At 40.5% G+C, this 21,688-nt stretch overlaps 1 protein-coding gene across 1 annotated transcript in view; it reads left to right on the top strand.

The window, feature by feature from the left end:
• LOC109910686 (dynein axonemal heavy chain 9-like) overlaps positions 1-21,688 on the top strand; it is a 419,178-nt gene that overhangs the window by 152,839 nt on the left and 244,651 nt on the right. Inside the window, exons 32-36 of the mRNA XM_048611128.1 lie at positions 3,498-3,708; positions 4,168-4,295; positions 6,940-7,048; positions 9,528-9,675; positions 10,358-10,532. Of these exons, the coding sequence (XP_048467085.1) occupies positions 3,498-3,708; positions 4,168-4,295; positions 6,940-7,048; positions 9,528-9,675; positions 10,358-10,532 (771 nt within the window). The remainder of the gene's footprint in view (positions 1-3,497; positions 3,709-4,167; positions 4,296-6,939; positions 7,049-9,527; positions 9,676-10,357; positions 10,533-21,688) is intronic.

Here is a 21,688-nt window from a genome sequence, read left to right as displayed (position 1 = left end):
CGCCCGCGCTCCCCCCCTCCCCCCCTCTCGCGCGCGCGCGCACACTCCCGCGCTCTCCCTCGCGCGCCCGCTCCCGCTCCCTCTTTTTCTTACACATGTGCTCTGTCGCGCACGCCCTCATACGCGCACATGTGCACGCACAGACAGACACACACACACACTCTCTCTCTCTCCCTCACGCGCGTGTGCACACGCACGCCCCCCACCCCACGCACACGCACCAACGCCGCAGCCTCCACCACCACACACACAAACTCGCTTCCCCACATACGCACGCACACACACACACCCTCTCTCCCATACATGCATACACACAAATGTATGATGTGAATTTGCATTTGCAGGTTTGTAATTTGTTCAAAAAGCACGCAATCTGTAGACAATCTGGCATTTTACAAATTTATACTTTGGAAATAAAACCAGTCTGACTCCAAGTTAATAATTCAGTTAAATCCAAACCACTGGTTCACCATATAGTCCTTGAGTCTATACCTCTATTTATAAAATCCATAATTCAATATACTTGATTAACTATCCTTACCATCCACTCTGCCACCTTTAACAAAGTATTGACACCTGAATTGTACATCCATATCCCAGGTCCTTATGCTCTTCCATCCCCTCTCATTCTTCTTCCCAAAATATACCCTTTCACGTTATTCTGCATTTAAATTTGATCTGTCCACCAATTTCACCTTTGTCTTCGTCAGAATTTACTATACTGCCAAATTTTGTGTAAACTATAAAGTTTGAAGATAATGCTGTGCTTGCTGTTATGGTTTCCAGAGTCTGATAATTTTCAAACGGACATTCAAATTTCTAGTGAAAAGCTGAAGGAATGACATGACAACATTTCATGATGTTTACCGTATGAAAGCACAAAAAACTGACTAAACAATATCTTTGCAGCAACTTGTATTTTAAACCACAAAACTGAACATCTGAAAATAGATTTCACAGATACACTTTGCACTGCCCTTTTAGTTGGCATTTAACTCTCCCAAAGTCAATCCAAAGCGATTCTTAGCTCCTGAGAGTTTCCTTCTGTTCTTTTCTTAGCCTGGCAATGTTTAATCCCAAAACTTTCTTTCACAGTAGATTCTTCCTCTAGCTGAATTAAACACTGCTCTGAATCCCCACTATCAATATCCTGGGACTTACTATTGAGGAGGTACTGAACTGTACCGGTTGTAAAAATACAATGAACTACTAAAAGGAATTTAAACCTTTCTTGGGACGACCTTCGAGGTAGAAAAGTGAAGAACCATGTCACCCCTCTCAACCTGGTCATAACACCAGCCAGAACAAAGCATCCCACGTGATTGGCACTCCATCGCCACCTTAAACTTCTACTCCCTTGGTCAGTGGTGCCCGGTGGCAGTAGTGTGTCAACAAGACGCAGTGCAACAATCCACTGAGACTCTTCCAACAGGACATCTGAAATGGTCACCCTTTACTACCTCGAAGGACAAGAGCAACAATTGCATGGGAACACTACCATCCTCAAATTCCCCTTCAAGCCACATACCATTTTGGCTTGGACTTGTAGCACTGTTTCTTCAATGTTGCTGGGTCAAATCTAAGACACCCTCCTGTCAGTACTATGGGTGCACCTACACTACAGGGACTGTAACAGTTCAAGATGCTGGTTCACCACCGGCTTCTCAAAAAGTGCTGGCCTGGCTCTCAATTCCCACATCCAGTGGAAGGACCCATATTCAAAAAATGTTTCAGAAATGCCATATAGAGACAACAATAAAAGCCTTCACCAGTTGCTTTTGAATATAATGTCTCACATTGAAGAGCTATACATTGCTTGGTTTAATTTCAGTAGTGCTATATCTTGCTCAATCCTTGTACATTTTGTTCAAGCTCCAGAACTTGAACACACAACATAACAGTGCCTTATTGATCCACTGTTACATTATTTGAAGTGTTTTAGAATAAGTCTTTAAACTGAGAGACAACCCTCCTGTTCCAGCAATGCAAGTGGATGTCCAAGATCGCATGGTACCATTGAGAGGGGAGTGTGATGTTTCCCTGGGAAGTATTCATCTCAGTTAATATCATCACAAAAAATGATTGGTCATTCACTTCATTTGCTGATTGTGGGCTATTGTGTTTAAATTGGCTTCCCCATTGGCCCATAGAAACACTGAGTGTAATCCAAAACAGAGAAATAATTTGTTGCGACGTGCCATAGGATAGTCTGTGAAGATTATAAGGCATTTCTTGTATGCCAGTTTGTGTTTACTGATATTCAACTGATTGCTTGTGCGCGTCTCTTGAGATAGAAGTTACACAGCTCTTTATACAAAGTCAACTGATATGCAAAATTTGTGGAATTGATTCTAAACCTTCTGACTGTAATGTGCTTGATTTACACTTTGTTTTGAATTGATGTGCACAAGTGGCAGTTTTCATTAAGGCAGAAGTGCCAGTATGGTGACATTTTAAATTATGGTCAGCTGCTTCTGCCTTCACTATGTGGTTGAAATCGTCAATCATGTGTGAATAAAAGCAGACATTCCTACCAGATATGTGGCCAACATGTCTCCTTTGATCCAGCTACACGAATGCAGAATAAGGGTCCATTCACTCTCTCAGCCCGTTGGGGTCTTCCTATGAGCCGATTGACTGCTGCTATGTAACGAGTGACAGGACTGTAAATGTAGTCTGTTGTTGGGAGTGCATTTTTGAGAAATCCTGAGGATGTGATGACCCGTTATGTAAATGCAAGATTCAGAATGTAATGTGGAAAATGTGAGGTTATCCACTTTGCTAGGAGAAATAAATGTGCAGAGTGTCGATGTACAAAGGGACTTCGGTGTCCTTGTTGCAGGTGTAGCAAAGGGAATGGAATGTTAGCCTTCATTGTATGATGATTTAAGTACAGGTCTATTGAAGTCCTGCTTTATTTGTATGATTGGTTAGGCCCCAACTTGAGTACAGTGTGCACTTTTGGTCTCCTGAACTTAGGAAAGGTATTATTGCCATAGATGGAGTGCAACAAAAGTTCATCAGACTTGTTCCTGGGATGATGGGAGCATCCAGTCGTCTTGTAATCTCTAGAATTTTGGAGAATGTGAGGTGCTCATACCTACAAAGTACTTAAAGGGACATACAGGATTGATACAGGTAAGATGTTTCCCCTTGTTGGAGCATCTGGAACAAAGGGAAACAATTTATAAGTAGGAGGGTTACCACTTAGGTTCAAGATGAGGAGAAATTATTTTACTCGGAGCATTGTGAAGCTTTGGAATTTTCTACCACAGTGTAATATGAAGACTCGGTCTTTGAATATGTTTAAGGTAAAGATTGATAGATTTCTCATTACCAACGGCCTACAGAGTTATGTGGATGGGATGAGTAAAAGACATTCAAGTGTTCAATCAGCTATGATCGTGTTGAATGACAGAACAGGTTTGATGGGCTGACTGTTGTACTCCTGTTCTTATTTTCTTATTTTACCATCTTGGCTTTTCCTATTATTGCAGGTTGTCCAGTTAGAAGAGATGCTTGAAGTGAGACACTCTGTCTTTGTTGTGGGTAACGCTGGAACTGGCAAGACACAGGTCCTGAAATCCTTATACAAGACTTACCAGAACATGAAACGCCGACCAGTCTGGACTGATCTTAATCCTAAGGCTGTCACTAATGATGAGCTCTTTGGAATCATCAACCCAGCAACCAGAGAGTGGAAGGATGGTATGTAATGGCTACAGAAAACAGACCGCTGAGTGGGATAACTTAGAATTAATTCACCTGCCAGTTTGATTTGTTGAGTGATTGGACAGCTCAATGTTGAGTGTTATTGTATCCTCGGCAAGACTTTTGTTTGGCTGGTTGGTTGCATTGTTCATGACTTTAATTGATTCACTTGCATATCATACATGTCATATCTGGTCACGGCACAGTCAAGTAGCAGTATACACAGTTACTTAGGCTAGTTAATTGGAGAGTTGCTGTCAATTGTAGAAGTAAGCCACAACATTGCTTATTACTATTTTCATTTGAGGGGAGAACGTGAAAATTAATATTGCTGAATAGAGCAAGAGGATCTGTGATTCAATTTGAGAGGTTCCTGATGTTATCTAAGATTAGTGTACCTCACTTGGCAGTCTGTGTATCAACTAAGGACAGCCTCTTTGTGTGTTCAATCCTTAGGGCTCATCTCATGTATCATGCGTGATCTGGCAAACATAACTCATGATGGTCCCAAATGGATTGTGCTCGATGGCGACATTGATCCTATGTGGATTGAATCTCTCAACACCGTCATGGATGATAATAAGGTAAATGGACAGATCCATCCAGTTGGAGTCGGTAAGAAGGAAACTTTGCTAACTGAAGACTAGTAAAAAGAACAATCCACTGCTCCTATCCTCCTATTGACTCTGCTTTATTAAAAAAAAAAGCTGTGATGTCTTGAATCTAATCTTCAACCTTATTTCAGAGGATTCCTGTAATAGTCTACCTGCTAAGTCATAAAAATCTTACCCCAGTATGATATTTTTATGTAAGAATATCAACAAAAAGTGGAGTGCGATGGATGAAAGAAACTTTAATAATAAAAAAGTGTTTTTCACATTCCTAATGACAGTCACTATTATGCCGAGAATTGCACTGTTCTGAGAATGTCAAGACACCTTGATGTTTGGCCCAATGCTTCCAATATCTGAGCTGCGATGGTAAACATTGTAATCGATAAGGCATCTGTCAGTTACACCCTTCAATGCATGTTTGCATTCCAGTGTAACAATGCTGTTCTACAGATTTATATATTGAAACAGCTTGTTTTCAACCACATCCTCTCCATTGCTTCAGGAAAGAAGTTGCAAAAGCATTTGTCCATTAACAATTCGCACTGAATTTAATTATCAACACATACTTTTTCCAAATGGCAAATAATTTTGCTTTGATTCATGCCTCTAACATTTTACCGACCACCACTACTGCTCTTAGGCTGACAAAGCTGATGTTCCATCCTCTTCTCTTTGTCCATTTTTAAACAGGGATGTAAAATTTGTAAACCTGCAGTCCACTGTCATTTCTCCCATTTCTAGAGAAAATTGGAAGGTTAAAGCATGTTATCTCATAAGTATCTCTTTATGTTCCTCAACAATTGAGGATTCAGATGGAGTAATTTTCCTGCTTTGAACCTTTTAAGTATAGATGTTGAAGTGCCATTCCTTTATTTATTTTTATCCTATCCATTCTTACTACTACCTCCCTTTCTTTGACATTGGCGTGAAAACAAATGCAAAGTATTAATTTAGCATCTTGGCCATGCTGTCTGCGATCACAAGAAGCTTTCGTTTTGATTCCTAATAAGCCCTATTCTTCATAATTTTCCATTATACTGTAGATAAAATAATTTGGAGTTCCTTTTATATTAACTGCTACTCTACTGTGTTTGCCCTTTCCAATCTCCTATCTCCGCTTTCTGAAGGTCAAGAAAACAAAGCTATCCTGTTTGATACCCATCAGCAGCACAAAGATGTCTCTATCTGTGACTCACTTAACTCATTTGGCTGTAACTTCACACCAAAGTGTACAATGGAGTCATTTGATCTTGGGATCGGTTTCCTTTCATACATGATGGTTAGGCCACTTTTGGAATATTGTGTTCAATTCTGGTCTCCCTGCTATAAGAAAGATGCTGTGAAACTTGAAAGGATTCAGAAAAGATTTACAAGGATGTTGCCAGGGTTGGAGATTTTGAGCTATACAGGAGAGACTGAATAGGAGCATTGGAGGCTGAGGGATGACCTTTATCGAAGTTTATGAAATCATGAGGGGCATGGATAGGGGCAATAGTCAAGGACTTTTTCCCCAGGGTAGGGGAGTCCAAAACTAGAGGGCATAGGTTTAGGGTGAGAGGGAAAAGATTTAAAAAGGGCCTAGGGGCAACTTCTTCTTGCAGAAGGTGGTGTGTGTATGGATTGAGCTGCCAGAGGAGGTGGTGGAGGCTGGTACCATTACAACATTTAAAAGGAATTTGGAAGGGTACGTGATTAGGAAGGGTTTAGAAGGATATGGGCCAAATGCTAGCAAGTGGGACTAGGTTAATTTACAACATCTGGTCAGCATGGACGAGTTGGACTGAAGTGTCTATACCTGTGCTGTACATGTCTACGACTCTATGACCTGATTGGTTACCATAGTTGTTTCAATCCATCTCCCAAAGATATCCTGCTCCTGCCATAAGCCTTCTGTAGAAGCTGCAAATTTGTGATCAGGATTTTAACACCTCCGGGTTTGATATCCAAAGCCCTCTTTAGCACCTCCCTACATTTACTGTTCGCAAAGCAGCATTCATTGTGAAGGATGTATGCTGTTGTCTCCCTAAAGTCCTGAATTCTCACCAAACCCATGTTCATCACGATGACTACACACCATGGAACTGATGTCAGGAACTTCATCCTTCGCTTCAGCTCTCCTCTTGGCCTTTCTCCAGGCTAAAATCCCAAATGATTCGCTCACAAAGGAAATTTGCCATCCTTACCCAGTCTGGCCTGTACGTTACTCCAAACCCACAGCAATATTGTTGACTCTTAACTGCCCTCTGAAATGGCCTAGCAAGTCACTCAGTTCAAGGGTAATTAAGGGTAGCCAGCAAGTGCTGGATTGGTTAGCAGCATCAACAGCACGTGAAAGAATAAACAAAAAATCAGCATGCACAATCCTGTTTTTTCTCACACAAACTTAATTCTTATTCTGCTTCTTTGAACTTCAGATCTACTTCTCTGAATGCTTCTTTTGGTCATATTTTTGCTAACCTCACTTTTTGTTCTTCTGCACCCTTCTATTCATATCTGATTTGGACTTCAGTCCTCTAAAGAAAAGCTAGTCCTTATATAAGAGTCTTTCACCCTGCAGATTCTGCTGAAACAAAATATTGTCTTTCTTATCGGGTTGACTATCTTTTTATTGTAGGTTTTGACATTGGCCAGTAATGAACGGATCCCTCTCAATCCAACCATGAGACTTCTGTTTGAAATTAGTCACTTACGCACTGCAACCCCCGCCACTGTTTCGAGAGCAGGTTTGTACAGAACCAGAAATTAATTATGGTAAAAATCCAATCTGTGAGAACTGGGTTCAGTCTTGCAGAGTTTATTCGTCTTTTAAGTACTCCTCGCGTCAAGGCTGTGAATTAGTTCATTGCTGCTCGATGATTTCTTCCTGTTCGGATGCAGTGTGATACTGTGATACAATCAGATCAAGTTCTAACTTTTACCAACAACAGACTTGAGAAACGACCATTAAAAATAACTGTCATTGCTCTTGGAAGGTGGAACTCCAGCTATGAATTTGTCTCTTTTTTTAATTAAAAAAAACAGATATTTGTCCAAGGGATGTGGCCATCACTAGTAAAGGCTTATCCCAAAAAGCCCTTGAGGGCATTTAAAAATGAGCTACATTGCTGGGTCAGATGTGAGCCAGATCAGGTAAGTATGACAGATTTCCTTCCATAGGGGATATGATACTTACACAGATCACAAGCTTGAGTTATAGTAATCGAGGTTAGATTTCAATTTCAGATTTTTAAATTGAACTGTAATTCCAACAGCAGCTTTAATGGGTTTTCAACTCATGGTTTCAGGACATTAACCTGGACGTCTAGATTACAAGCCCAATGACGTTTCCACTTCACCCACCATCGTCCCAGTAGTTTGAAGGTTGAGAAAAGAAGTATACACACAGGTGTTCACATCCAAGGATCCCAAGTCAGACAGTGATCGTTCTTTCTCATGGGCCTTTGGGAAGGGAAATAACGGTAACACCAAAATGTGTGTGTTAAATGTGTGGTAAATACCCTTGCTGTTTCAATTGTGTTCCTTTGCCTGTGTTGTGTTTAAGTGATCCTAAATTTCAGCCTTTCTAGTGCTGTTCCTCAAAATCCAAAGAAAACCTGAAGGCTTGCAAAAGGATTTACATTCTTTGTGTTTTAATTCATAATGTTAAGTTACAGAGAGAAGTCGAAAATGTGATTTAGAGTAGGTGCTTTGGTAAAAGTTGAAAATTCATCCCAATGAGTGCTATGTAAGCCTCATGATGGAGGAAGATTTCTTAGGGACATAACAACAGCAGGAAATAGTGCGGTACCTGATGAAGGATGTAAATCTGAAACGTTGACTTTCCTGCTCCTCTGATGCTGCCTGACCTGCTGTGTTCCTTACAGCTCCACACTGTATTGACTCTGACTCCAGCATCTATAGTTCTTGCTATCTCCCGGTACCTTTGTTTGTTGTGCTTGTTCTATCTTTTCTCCAGCAGATTCTCTGCCTTTTCTCAATTGAGCTTCATACCTGTTCTTTGCCACAAAGAGAAAGACAGACACCTTCAAGGAAAGCAACATACCATTGATCTGGCACGTCTGAAATAAAAGCAGAAAATTCTGGAAATACTCAGCACGTGAGGCAGTACTGTTGTGGAGAGAGACATAAGAACAGGAGTAGCACAGGCAAAGGAACACAATTAAAACAGCAGGGGTATTTACCACACATTTAACACTTTGTGTTGCTATTATTTACCTCCCCAAAGACCCATGAGAAAGATCGATTATTGTTTGACTTGGGATCCTTGGATGTAAACACTTGTGTGTATATGAACACTTGAGTGTATACTTTTTTTCGCAACCTTTAAATTACTAGGGGTGATGGTGGGTGAAGTGGTAATATCATCGGACTCATAAGCTTGAGGTCCAGGTTAATGTCCTGAAGTCATGAGATTCAGCTCATCGAGCCTGTTCCACCATTCAATGAGATCATGGCAGATCTGTGGGACAGAATTAATTTTCCAGGTTATTGAGCTCTTAGCTAAAGGTAAAAGTCAGGAACCTGACCTTTGCTCCCTTTCTACAGAAACATTTGGTCTGCACCATAAAATCATTATCCATAAAAACATGCCCATCCATCAAACAATGAGATGGCAAATTGATGTCTGAGCAGCTTAGTGCTTAAACTAATCTGGATAGCACGTCCTGTCTTTAATAGGAAGAAGGAATTGTATTGGAATGAATCTTTAAAATTACCATTTGGCTTATTTGAAAGAAGTAATGTAATGACCAATCTAACCCACTAGAGGGTAATCATAAACTCCATTGCAAGAGATAAGTGTTGCTATAATACCCAAATGACTCAGAAACAAGACCAAAGCATCACATAGATGGTACATATCTTGTTTGAGACCACAATGTACAAAGGATTTAGTTGCACGTGGCTGAAAAGAGAGGTGTTAGACAGACATTTAGCTTCTCATGTTTCTCATCTATCACTTTTCCCAGTTCCACTCAAGTTGTATTACCATAGCAACAATTTTCAGAACAGTGGCAGGTGACACTGTACACTAGCAGAGTGGATAATTTAAAACTAAGACATTGCAATATGTAAAAACGGATACAGATACTGGATACCATGCCCTGTATTAGCTAGTTTTGCACATTTTATGGTCTACTTTCATAACTCTCAAATTTTATATCAGAAAATAAGGAATAACCTTGCTCTTATGTTTTATTTTAGGGATCTTGTACATTAATCCTGCAGACCTCGGCTGGAACCCCCCAGTGAGCAGCTGGATTGACAAACGAGAGATCCAGTCTGAGAAAGCGAACCTGACTATCTTATTTGAGAAATACCTGCCTTTGTGTCTGGATACTCTTCGGACAAGGTAAGGGAAATAAAGGTCGAGCACAGACTGTACTGAACTGAACATTTTACAACAAGACTTGAGCTTTGCAGTTGTTGCACTAAAGTGGCACAGCATGTTTGAACGCTTTCCCTAGTTAGTAATATTCCTGTGTTTTTTTTTGCAATAAAGTACTACAAAATGGAGAGCAAACTGGAGATCAGTTGATGCATTACCTGAAGCCCAAACAACTGAACTGAAATTTTGAAGCATTTTAAACACAATGAGAATCCTTCTGAAAATTTGAATCTAGCAGTCACATTGTACATGTATATATGTTACAAGTACATGCACTAAGGTACCCTTGTACCTAAAATGGTGCTGTAAGTGGCATTTTATAAACTTTTCACTGTATTCATTTGAGTACATGTGACAATAAAAGTAATTCATTCATTTGTCTGTCCCTCCGTCCATTCATCCGTCCATTCAGATTCAGTTCCACATTCTGTCACATTGAGAGAAATGGTTAAGTTGCTTTGGTGCACTGCTGGACTGACCTCAGTGTCCTTCAGGTTCACAGCTTTTAAGCATTTGCCCTTTCAAAACAAACATTTAACAGTAGAACAGAAATCCTATGTTACTTTTTAGTTAGTTCTCTGAGATTTAGTTATCTCTCACACAGGAAAGGATTTCTCTTCTTATTCTCTTGAACTGGTTTCCACAGGTTTAAGAAGATCATCCCAGTCCCAGAGCAGAGTATGGTCCAGATGCTTTGCTACTTATTAGAGTGCTTGTTGACAAAGGAAAATACACCCCCAGACAGCCACAAGGATCTGTACGAACTCTATTTCATTTTTGCTGCCATTTGGGCGTTCGGTGGTGCAATGTTTCAGGACCAGGTGAGAACATGATTCTGGTTTGGAAAGTCAGAGATTTATAGCATCTAATAAGTTTTTGTGCCATGAAGGTAATAGAAGTAAAGTAGGTGGTAATGAAATGGCAGCTATCGCTTTCGGTTCTGCTCGTTTACAAGTGATTTTGTGATCCTTTATTTTGTCTCCTCAGTTTCTGTTTAAATCTCTTTCCCCTGCTTTGAAAAGATAAAGGAATAGTGTCTGACAAAAAAAAATGTAGAAATGAATAACTCAAGAACGGATTTGTAGCCTTATACCAAATCTAATGGGGCTGAACCTCAGTCCATGAGCTGCTTTTCTTTTGAATGTGGATTTCATGATTAAATGAAAAGTGAAAACGTAGCAGGTGCCACCTATGGAGTTAAATGAAAGAGCGATTTGAGGATTTGTGGATGGTCCGCTTAAAATAAGTCCAGGGATAGTATCAAAAAGCAGTTCAAATAATCCAGATCCATAAGCTGTGTTCTTTTCAGCAGTGATATCAGGATCAGTTTTTACAAAGTCCTTTTATGGGGAGACTTCATCTCTTTCACATCCAAGTGGAGCTAACTATGTACAAGGATGATTTCCTCTCTGTCTCCATCTCATGTTAAAGTTTGCCCAGAAGCTGATGATGTTTGTGTCCCTCAAAGATAAGTAACAATCTGTGTTACAACAGTCTATGCTGTCCACCAGAATTCTCATTCTCATTCTTATGTTGTGAGGCATTGAGATGTAGACATAATTGCGTCATTATCATGGTGGTGAATTCACTCTGTATTAGTATTTCTAATGCTCTGGGAACATGTTTGAAATCCCACCATGGCAGGTTTCAGCGTTTAAATTCACTTATTAAATTGAAGGAACTGAAAGCTTGGCTCAGTACTGAAGACCACCAAACTAATGAACCATCTGGTTCATTAATGACTTTTAGTGAGTAAAATCTACCATTCTGACCTAGTCTGGCCTATTTGTGACTGCATACTCACAGAAATAAGGTTGGTTATTAACTGCCCTTTCCCTTAGCTCTAAGGTCAATTAGGAATGGACAGCACACATCTCACGAAAAATAGAAAACCTTGACATGTTGATTTTACTTATTCCTATCAGCTGTTGTTCTCCTCCGACAATGTGATTTTTCACACTTCTTGATATGTTTTGTGGTGTCTCTAGTATTTTTTTCATTCTCTTTTCTCCCTGTATCTACCTTGTAGGAACATAGGTTCAGGAGTAGGCCATTGAGCCCCTTGAGCCTATTCCACCATTCAGTGAGATCATGGCTGATTTGTGGTCTAACTCCATGTACCTGCCTTTGGCCCATTTCCTTTAATAACTTTGCTTAACAAAAAAATGTATCTCTTTCAGATTTATAATTAATGACTGATTTTGTATTAACTGCCGAATCTGTAAGAGAGTGCCAAACATCTCCCACCCTTTGTGTGCAGAAGTGTTTCCTAAAATACTTCCTGAATAGTCTGGCCCAGATTCTTAGACAATACCTCCTAGTTCTAGAATGCCCAACTAGTGGAAATAGTTTATCTTTATCTGACTTGCATTATAAAGTGGAAGTTGATCCCCCCAACTCTGAGAACGAAAACCAAAAGAGCCAAAGAGGAGCACCTTGCCCGATAATCTGTTAAAAGGAGTGTGAAAAGGGGTGTAACCTGTCATTTAGCAACTTCTAGTGGTTAAATCCAGTAAATCCCTAACACTCACTCCACAATCAACAAGGAGTAATTTATTTATCTAACTGCAACAATGAACAAACCAAACAAAATCCCTTCTAACTGCTAACTATTCTCGAATAAAACAAGATTCTAATGTTATGCTGTTCCGACAAATACAAGTCCCACTTATATAACAAAACAGTAGAATTTAGCCTCTTGAAGTTACGGCCAGGTTATGTCTTCCAGAATGTTCTGTGTCTTCTCTGTCGATTCTGCTGTCAGGAATGCTTTCTCTGAGAATTCTTTTGTCAGGAATCTTAGCTAGGAGTGCCGTGGTAACGTTGTGAATAGATGGTGCTTTCTGTAAGAGCTGAGAGCTGTTATCTCTAGCAGATGGCAATTAGCTGTGTTGTTAATTCTCAAAGGAAGACGGAATAACCAATTGCAGAGAACCAACAATTTTTATGACATCAATAAAGATAATTATTGTGACTGTGTGAAAAAAGAACAAGACTTACAGTAAAAACTTAGCACAAAAACAGCGACAAATAAAAGCTGCAGAAATATGCTGTGACATCCTCCAAGTGGAAACATCAGTAATTTTTTACCCTGCAGCACAAGTAGAAATGTAGCTTCAGTTGTCGAAATGTTGATTCAGTGAACATACCTCACTTTGATTTGTTTTGAGTAAAACAACGGGTATTAACAGTGACGTAAAGTCTGTACAAAAATGAATACGATGTGAAAACGATTTGGAAAATATTCTGCACCCACCCCTGTCTCTGTTAATGTCAAGGTCTCCAAGATTTGAAAACTTAAAGAACCAACCACTGTACTAACTGTGATTCCTTTTGCAACTTGAATGACATCACCATTTAGAGAACCTTTTGTTTTCACTAGTCTATCCTTCCATCACCCCTAAACCACCAATTTCCCATTGCCATTTGGTGCTGATTTAGTCTTTAGTAGAAATACTAAAAGGCCCATTTTAAGTATCGAAGTCTTAGAGTCATGCAGCATGGATATTGGTGCTAAGAACGGTCTGTGAGCTCAAAGACAGAGGCCTGAGATAATTGGCATCATCTAAGATTTTCCTCTGGTGTCTATTGTACATCCCCAGGTCACTGAACAGGCACATGTCACTATGGGCCACAGACCACACTGACAGTGACCCTTCTTAAAAACACATGACTTAGCCTTTGGGTGACAGCTTCTTCATAAAAGGCTGAACACTTGCTTTGGTCAGAGCAGCTTAATTTCTGAAAGAGTCTCCAAACCATGTGTGAGGCCTGCCATCAGCCTATCAAAAAGGCCAATGTCCGTTTTAAGTAGGCACCTTAAAAATGGTCCAATTCACAATTATGTGGAATTATTTTTTGGCACCTTTGAAGTACAGGATGTTGCATCTTGAAAATTGATACTTTGTGAACCTGTTTTGAAATTGCTGCAATATAGACCAACTTTTATACCACTAATGTTTCTAGTTGTCTTTTGCTGACTGTTGAGGAGGTAAGGCTATAAGATATCAGGGCAGAATGAGACCATAGGGCTCATTGATTCTACTCCATCATTCGATCATCACTGATATGTTTCTCAACCTCATTCTTCTGTCTTCTCCCCGTAACCCTTGATCTGCTTACCAATCAAGAACCTATCTATCTCTGCCTTAAAGACACTCAATGAATTGGCCTCCACAGCCAAATTAGTTTCACAGATTAACCACCCTCTGGCTGAAGAAATTCCTCTTCATCCCAGTTCTAAAGGGTCATCCCTTCACTCTGAGGTTGTGCCCTTAAGTCCTTGTCTCTCCTACTAGTCGAAGCATCTTCTCCACATCCATTCTACCCAGACCTCTCAATATTCTGTAAGCTTCAATAAGGGGTCTCTCAACCATCTAAACCCTATCGAATAACTGTACTCATATTGTTCAGTAACCAGAAATTCAAAAGAAAGGGAATACTATCTACCTGCATATGGAAAGATGCCGGATGTTCAAGAGTAGTTTTAGCTCAATGAGTGTTTTTAAAAACAATAATTGCTACTAAATCTTGAGAAAGCCTACAAATCCAGAACCCCAGACTAAAATTCTGGACATTGGTTTGAATCCCACTAGGGCAGATGGGGAAATTTGAATTCAATAAAACCCTGGAATAAGAAATTAGCTAATACTGGCCATACAACCATTGTCAATTGTGTTCAAATCTGATTCACTGATGTTCTTTAGAGAAGGGAAACTGGCCAACATGTGACTCCAGACACCAAAGTGGTTTTCTCTGGGAAATTAAGGATGGAGAATAAAAGCAGATCAGTCACGAGTGCCCAAATCCCATTGAATGAATAGAAGAAAAGACTTAAGAATGGGAAGCTTTAATTCTGAGATGAGTAAAAGCCGAGATTTGAAATAAGTCGTGAATATATACATTCTCAGCATCTTTAAGTGAAGATGATTGGTTTTTGGTATGATCCCTTCATTAGAACTAGGAGACTGAAGCAAAGTATCAGATTAGTTTTTACTTAATATTGTCAGCTTTGATGATTGATGACAATTGTAAAATGCCTGCTGATGGAATTCTGTTTGGAGAATGCCTAATGACTGTGCTGTTATCGCCTTATCATTGTTGTCAACATTTAGGTGATTTTTAACTGGGGAGTTTTCTTCAAAAATATGTATGTTAGGTGGACCTTTGCAACTAATCTTGGTAGATTTGACTGTCAGAGCGAAGCCAAATATAAACTGGAGGAACAACACCTGATATTTTGCCTTGGCAGCTTACAGCCCAATGGTCTCAATATTGACTTCACCAGCTTCAAAATCTCTCCACCCCCAGCCTTATCCCATGTCCTACCCCGCCTCCTCGCCTCCCTGACCTGACCTAACCTGTCCATCTTCCTACTCACCAATCCGCTCCACTGTTCCCACTGACCAATAACAGTAATCCCCTACCTGCATCCACCTATCCACTCCACCTACCCTTCCCACCAGCCCCAGGCCCAGCCCCTTCTCTCTATTTACTTCTGGGCTTCAGATACAGATACATTAAAGTGACTCTTATATAGGCACATAGATGATAGTAAAATGTGGGATATGCAGGGTAGTTTGATCTTAGAGTAGGATAATAGGTTGGCACAACATCGTAGGCCGAAGGGCTTGTACTGTACTGTGCTGTACTATTCTATGCTCTATGTTATGTCCCCCCACCACCAAGTCCTGACAAAGGGTTTCAGCCCGAAACATTGACTTTCCTGCTCCTTGGATGATGTCTGACCTGCTGTGCTTTTCCAGCTTCACATCCATTGACTGACTTCCAGCATTTGTAGTCCTTACTGTCTCCAAGTCACTGCCTTTTCTATGATGCAGATAAATGTCTGAAAGGAGTTAAATGCCAAATCAAAGAAGACGATTCTAGAAATGTACAATAAACCAATAAACATTTAGAAAAGGAAACTTTCTGGTGCACATCTTTTACTGTCTTCAATTTTAACTACCCTTTATAATGACAGTTACTTGGTATTTTCTGCGTTATTTTTCATTTTAGGATTCCAACATTTGCAGCTATGTTCTTTTTATCTGAATTAAATTGCTTTCCCCTTAAAACCCTTTTTTTTTTTCCCCACAGTAAGGCGACTGTTCGTTATCCTGAAGGCATTCAGTAAAACCTTTTCTAATCCGACTTGACCTGGCCAAGCAAGATTTCAATGCTTGCTTTTGAAACTTGAAAAGCTTTAGAGAATATCTTCAATCAGATATATATTTAAAAAAGGTTTTTTTCAAAGCTGAGTAGGTTGTCGTTTTCAATTTAGGTTGTTTGAAAATGTGTAAAGAGATTAGCAATGAGTTTAAATATCATCCATATGAGAAATTATATTTGAAAGGTGCTTGATTGTTTAGCTCGGACTCACTACTTGTCAAACCTCCGTTGACAGCACCTTCCAAATCTTTGTCCTCTATCATCTAAAAGGACAAGGGCGGCAGATGTGGGATAACATGCGATTGGCCCTCCAAGCAACACCCTACCCTTGCTTGGAAGCAATTTGCCATTCCTTTACCATTGCTGAGTCAAAAGCCTAGAATCATCTTCCTAACAGCAAAGTCAGAGTAGACTGTAACAATGTAATGCCACTATTGCCTTCTCGAGCAAATTAAGGATGGACAACAAAAAACCTACAAAACTCACATCAAGCGATCAGGAAATTTTTAAATGAAGTCTCAAACTTGGCGATGCCAATTGCACCTGTTCATGCAAATTATGCTTCTGTTTAGAAGCCTGCAGAATGCAAAAAAATGCCGAAAACTCTTCTTTGTAGCTAAGTGTTGAAGCGGCTCAAAGTAGTTTCCTCAGGTGTTCATTTTTCTTGCTCCTTGTGATTGAAGTGTTTCTCACTGATGTCACTGAAGAGATTGATAACTCCCTAATCACTGGCACAGAATTGGCTCCTTGTCTTTCCGTGGCCCACTGGGGATGGAATTGTTTGCCTGAGACTCATTTGTTGAGGAGAAACAATTTTTACAAAATAAAATTTGTCACTCCCATCAGTTTTCCAGTGCAGCTTATAACTGAGCACTTTATTTCAGAAGTTGCAGATGGAATTTCATACAAAGCAGCGAGGGAAGGTGATGTATTTTGGCCGAAGGGATAAGGAAAGGCAATGCAAATTTAATACCACAGTTGGAAAGCGTGTGCAGGGCCAGAAAACCTTGGGATACATGGGCATCAATTCTAGAAGGTGGCAGAATATATTGAAAGAACAATTAGCAGAGATTTTGTGCTTTATAAATTGAGGTATCAAGTACGATAACAAGGAACAATGTTGAATCTTTGTAAGACTATTATGAGGCCATTTTTTGATTACTGCATTTGTTTCTGGTTGCTACATTTTAAGAAGAATGTGAGAGTCTTTCTGAGTTTACAGAAGCTTTCTTTTACTGGAATTCTTCCAAGGATGGAGGATTTTAGTTACAGTGTTAGAATGGAGAGGCTGAGTATGTTCTGCTTGAAGCAAAGAATGTTATGTGGAAATCTAATGGACTCTAACATAAGGTTTCTTTAAGGTGGACAAAGCAAAACTGATTTGTTTAGCTAACTGTGCAACAGATGGGGTGGGGGATGGGGTGAAAGGGAACAGATGTTTGAGAAACAGGATCTCCAGCAGCAAGCAATGACAGTGATGGTGGGCACTGAGAAAAGGACGTGGGCAGTTCTATGGGGCCTCCAGGTGGCAATGGTGAGGGAGGCAGCTGTAGAAATTGAATAGATTTGCTGAAAAAATAAAGTATCTTTGGTTGAGGGGTGTCTGATGGGAAAGAAAGTAGTCAGGCACAGGAATTCCTCTGTCCACTGTAACCCACATAGTTCTTCCATGTACAGAGCATATATAGTTATTATTTATCCTTGATTTCCCTTCCTGTTTTATTGATTGGATGCCAGTGGAATTAAAAAAAACCTGCTTCATAGTGTTTGGGTTGTACGTATATTCAAATCTCATGGTACACTACGATTTGGGTGAAAATTGCAGGAAGAGGTGGGATGAAAAACCGGAACTCATTGCCTGTTTAATGATTTGAAAGGTAAATTGGATAGACACTTGAAGAAAACAAATGTGCAGGGCTATGGGATAGAGCACGGGAATTAGAATGTCTGGGTTGCTCAGTAGAAATCCGATATGGGCTGTCTGCTGTAATGACCCTCTAAGTTAAAATTTAATGCAAAACTCTAAGCGCATTCTAGATAAACCTGTACACCTTATCTCTGACTTGTACCCAGCATGACCTTCAGACCGATGCAGATGTGCAACCCTTTTGCAGTTTACCCCTGCAATCTATTTCCATCTCCCATCCCAAAACGGTTGCAGCCACTTGCTTCATTTATGTCCTATGGCTACCTGTGACCACTGGGGGAACAACATCCAACCAATGTGTCCTGATATTTGAGAGAAACTTACCTGCTAGTAAATACCTGGTGTAGATTTAAGATTCTCCTTACTGTTATCAGAGCCTGCTTCAGATAGGCTGTCCCAACATAACTATGTATCTGAGATGAACATCTCCTTGTAGAATGAATGGGTGTATGGAGGTTTGATTAAAGGTATAGGCAATATATAGTGTTTAAGTTAATTGTAATGATTTTTCTTCAATTAGTCCAAATTATTTCCAGTGCCACTTGTCTCATATTTGAATCAGTTGGAATCCTGTCTAAAATATATGTATTTTAATATTAGGCCTGTTCCCATCATGACATCATGTCCTTATTCTGTGAAGGTGAAATGCTGGTTGTGACAAATTTTGTGGTGGGAGTCTAGCTATGGCTGTATTCAGTTCAGTTGTCACAGATTAAATAGAAGCAATGAAGATGTGAAATAATGAGATCAATTATTCCTTACCCTAAAAAACTGAGAATATCAGCTTGTTGGTATTGTGTATCGTATGTAGTGTCTGTGTGATTGGACCCATGAACAGCTCTGAGTGGACAATCCACAGTGACTTCTACTGTGAATCACAATGGGTATTGAGAGTGAATGCATTAGAGCAGACAATTAATATTCGCTGGAGTTGATGTAGACAGGTAGAACAGTGCTGCCATTTTGGTGCTCAACAGTCTAGCATGCATCCGTCCTCACTTAACCAAATGCAGCAGAAAGTGTTAAACAAAAGGAGGATTCCGAAAACCACCCTGGTCTCTCTACCATTGCTATTTAAAAGCAGACTTCTTCTGACTGTACAATTCTACAAATGTTTGGCGCTTTACGTACTCGGTTCAAGTTGCAGACGTTTACAGGGAAGACAGCATTCCATCACACTCCTGACTTCAGCCTTGTCGATGTTTGGCCTTTGAGAAGTCAAGAAGTGAGTTGGTTGCTGCCAGATTCCTAGTCTCTGATCTGTTGTTGAAGCCAATGTATCTATATAGTTACTCCAGTTTAGTTTTTGGTCAATAGTAACCCCAGGATATTGATACTGGAGGCTTCAGCAATGGAAATAACATTAAACATCAGTCGGCATGGTTAGATTCTCTCTCATTGGAGATGGTTACTGTCTGATATTTGTGTGACGTGAACTTCACTTGCCACTATCAGTTCAGATCTTGCTGCATTTAGTTGGTGACTGCTTTAGTATCTGAATAACTGGTAGAGTGCAAAAGCATGTATATGAGGCTTGCAGGAGTGCTAAGTGTGGAGGGTGCAGTGAAGCACACGCATGTTAATTATTTGTCCTTGTGAGTAATGTAGGTGAGGTGATTGGAACGGTGGCTGAGGCTTGTGCAATGGTTGGACATGGCATTTGAAGATCCATTCCTCAATCACTGATATGAGTGAGTTCAACAAATTCACTTTGTGTAAGTCCTTGGGGCATTGGCCTCCACAGCTATCTGCTCCCAATGGCCATGTTTCTGAAGGATGGTTCTCCGTATATCCTTACACAAAGGTGTACAGTGCAGCATTGGAAGCCTTTGATCCCACGGTCTCTCGTGCTGTACCATACTTCACTATTTTCCAGAACATACATACTTATTATACAGCTGCTTTCACCCACCATCCATCGCTCCTGTAAGAAGTGCAGGCTGGCTTTAAGACTTTCCAGGAAGTTCTGACTCTAGGCCTCCTGATGCAATTAGCCAATGAACATTGTGGTTAACCCTGACTGCAGGCAGAGATTTTGCTGATGAGAGGGCAATATAAAAATGGTATGTTGTCTGAATTTCCATCAGCGACTGCAGGCTAATGATGCATCACAAACCCTGCATGTGTTTTCAGGGGTTAGCCAACTTATCTCTAATCAATCTGACTTCAGGCACACCCTTAGAAATCCTATAATCTTTTGATTCCTAATTTTAAAGTTGATCCATCTCCAGTTGCATGTCATTTTCTATCTCTTAGGCCATATGACAGCAACTGGAGAAATGTAGTAAAAGAAAAGCTAACAAAGGTGCAGAAAATTAGAAAACATTTAATAACTGTAATTGATTATTCACAAGGTAGAGTGGACTGGAGTGCGGATTAATCATAGAATTCCTAAAGTGTGGAAGCAGGCTATTTGACCCATCAAGTTTACACTGCCCCTCTGAAGAGCATTCCACCCAGACCCTACCCTATCCCTGTAACGCTGCATTTCCCATAGCTAATGCACCTAGCCTCCATATCCCTGGACACTACGGGTGATTTAGCATGGTCAATCCACCCTAACCTGCGCATCTTTGGACTGTGGAAGGAAACCGGAGCACCTGGAGGAAACACACACAGACACGGGGAAAACATGCAAACTCCACACAGACAGTTGCCTGAGGCTAGAATCAAACCCAGGTCCCCTGGCGCTGTGAGGCAGCAGTGCTGACCACTGAAGCATCATGCTGCCCACTAAAACTAAAAACTGCTTCATGTGAGTTTGGGTTATTTACATGCTTGCTTCCTGATATTGAGCATTTTAATGTGAGGTGTGCTCACCTCTTATCTGGTACAGTATTATTATGAAACTAGATGGAGCTAAAGATGACAGAGTGGCAGAAAGACCATGTTATAGTAGGAAGATGTATACATGATTAGCCATAGTCTACCAGGGGCCAAAGGCATCTCTCTATTAGCGTGGGAGGCAATGACTTAATAAAGCTGACTACTCCACATCAAGAAGCAGAGGATAGGGCAAGGAGGCAGGTCTGAAGTCTATTACATCTATAGCAGGAATTAAACCCACATCATTGGCATTAGTTTAAAAGCATACTGACCATCTACTCAACTCAGTTAATCAGCCCCCTTGTTGGAAGGTAGAGAAGAGAATGTAAGGATAAAGGGAAAATCCACTGATCAGCAGGACGGTATTCCCAGGAACATGAACTTGGACCTCAACTTTTCTCACTACATATTAATGACTAGGACAAAGCAATGTCGATTTGCATATTCAATCTGTAGATCATTCTAAACTAGTGAATGCACTGAGACATGAACAGATGGTGAAAGGAAGCCACCTCTGGATTTAATGCCACCCCTTGGGCTTCTGTATGAACAGAGTATGCTGTGTACAATATGATGTGTGGCTAACCCACTGCTTTCGCACTCGCCCCCGATCCACACTCCATGAATTGGTGATGGTGGGGGGTTGAGGGTGCCAAATGGACAGCCCAACAACCAACTTGAAAGCAAATATTTATCCCAGAGTTGAACTTTCTGCCAAGCCAATTGACCTGGACGTTACACTGGCAATAATATAGTTAGTATGGGCAGAAGGGTGGGAGTGGGAAGACCTCTTTTGTAACAGCTCCGAGGAATGGGGATGGGTCGGGTGAATATATGTATTTCCCCTCCGTCCCATGAGGTGAACGGTGCATGATATGGCAGTTGATAACGCTTGCAGAAATGAAAAGTCAATCACTTTGGATCCAAGGAAGACAACTCAGAAAAGTTACTTAATGATGAGATAGTAAGAATTGCCGATGCTGGAGTCAGAGATAACACAGTGTGGAGCTGGAGGAACACAGCAGGCCAGGCAGCATCAGAGGAGCAGGAAAG

This window comes from Rhincodon typus, chromosome 23 (assembly GCF_021869965.1).
Source record: "Rhincodon typus isolate 14 chromosome 23, sRhiTyp1.1, whole genome shotgun sequence".
NCBI lineage: Eukaryota > Metazoa > Chordata > Chondrichthyes > Orectolobiformes > Rhincodontidae > Rhincodon > Rhincodon typus.
The sequence above is the reverse complement of the archived record's forward strand: the minus strand, read 5'-3'. Positions and strand labels throughout refer to the sequence as shown.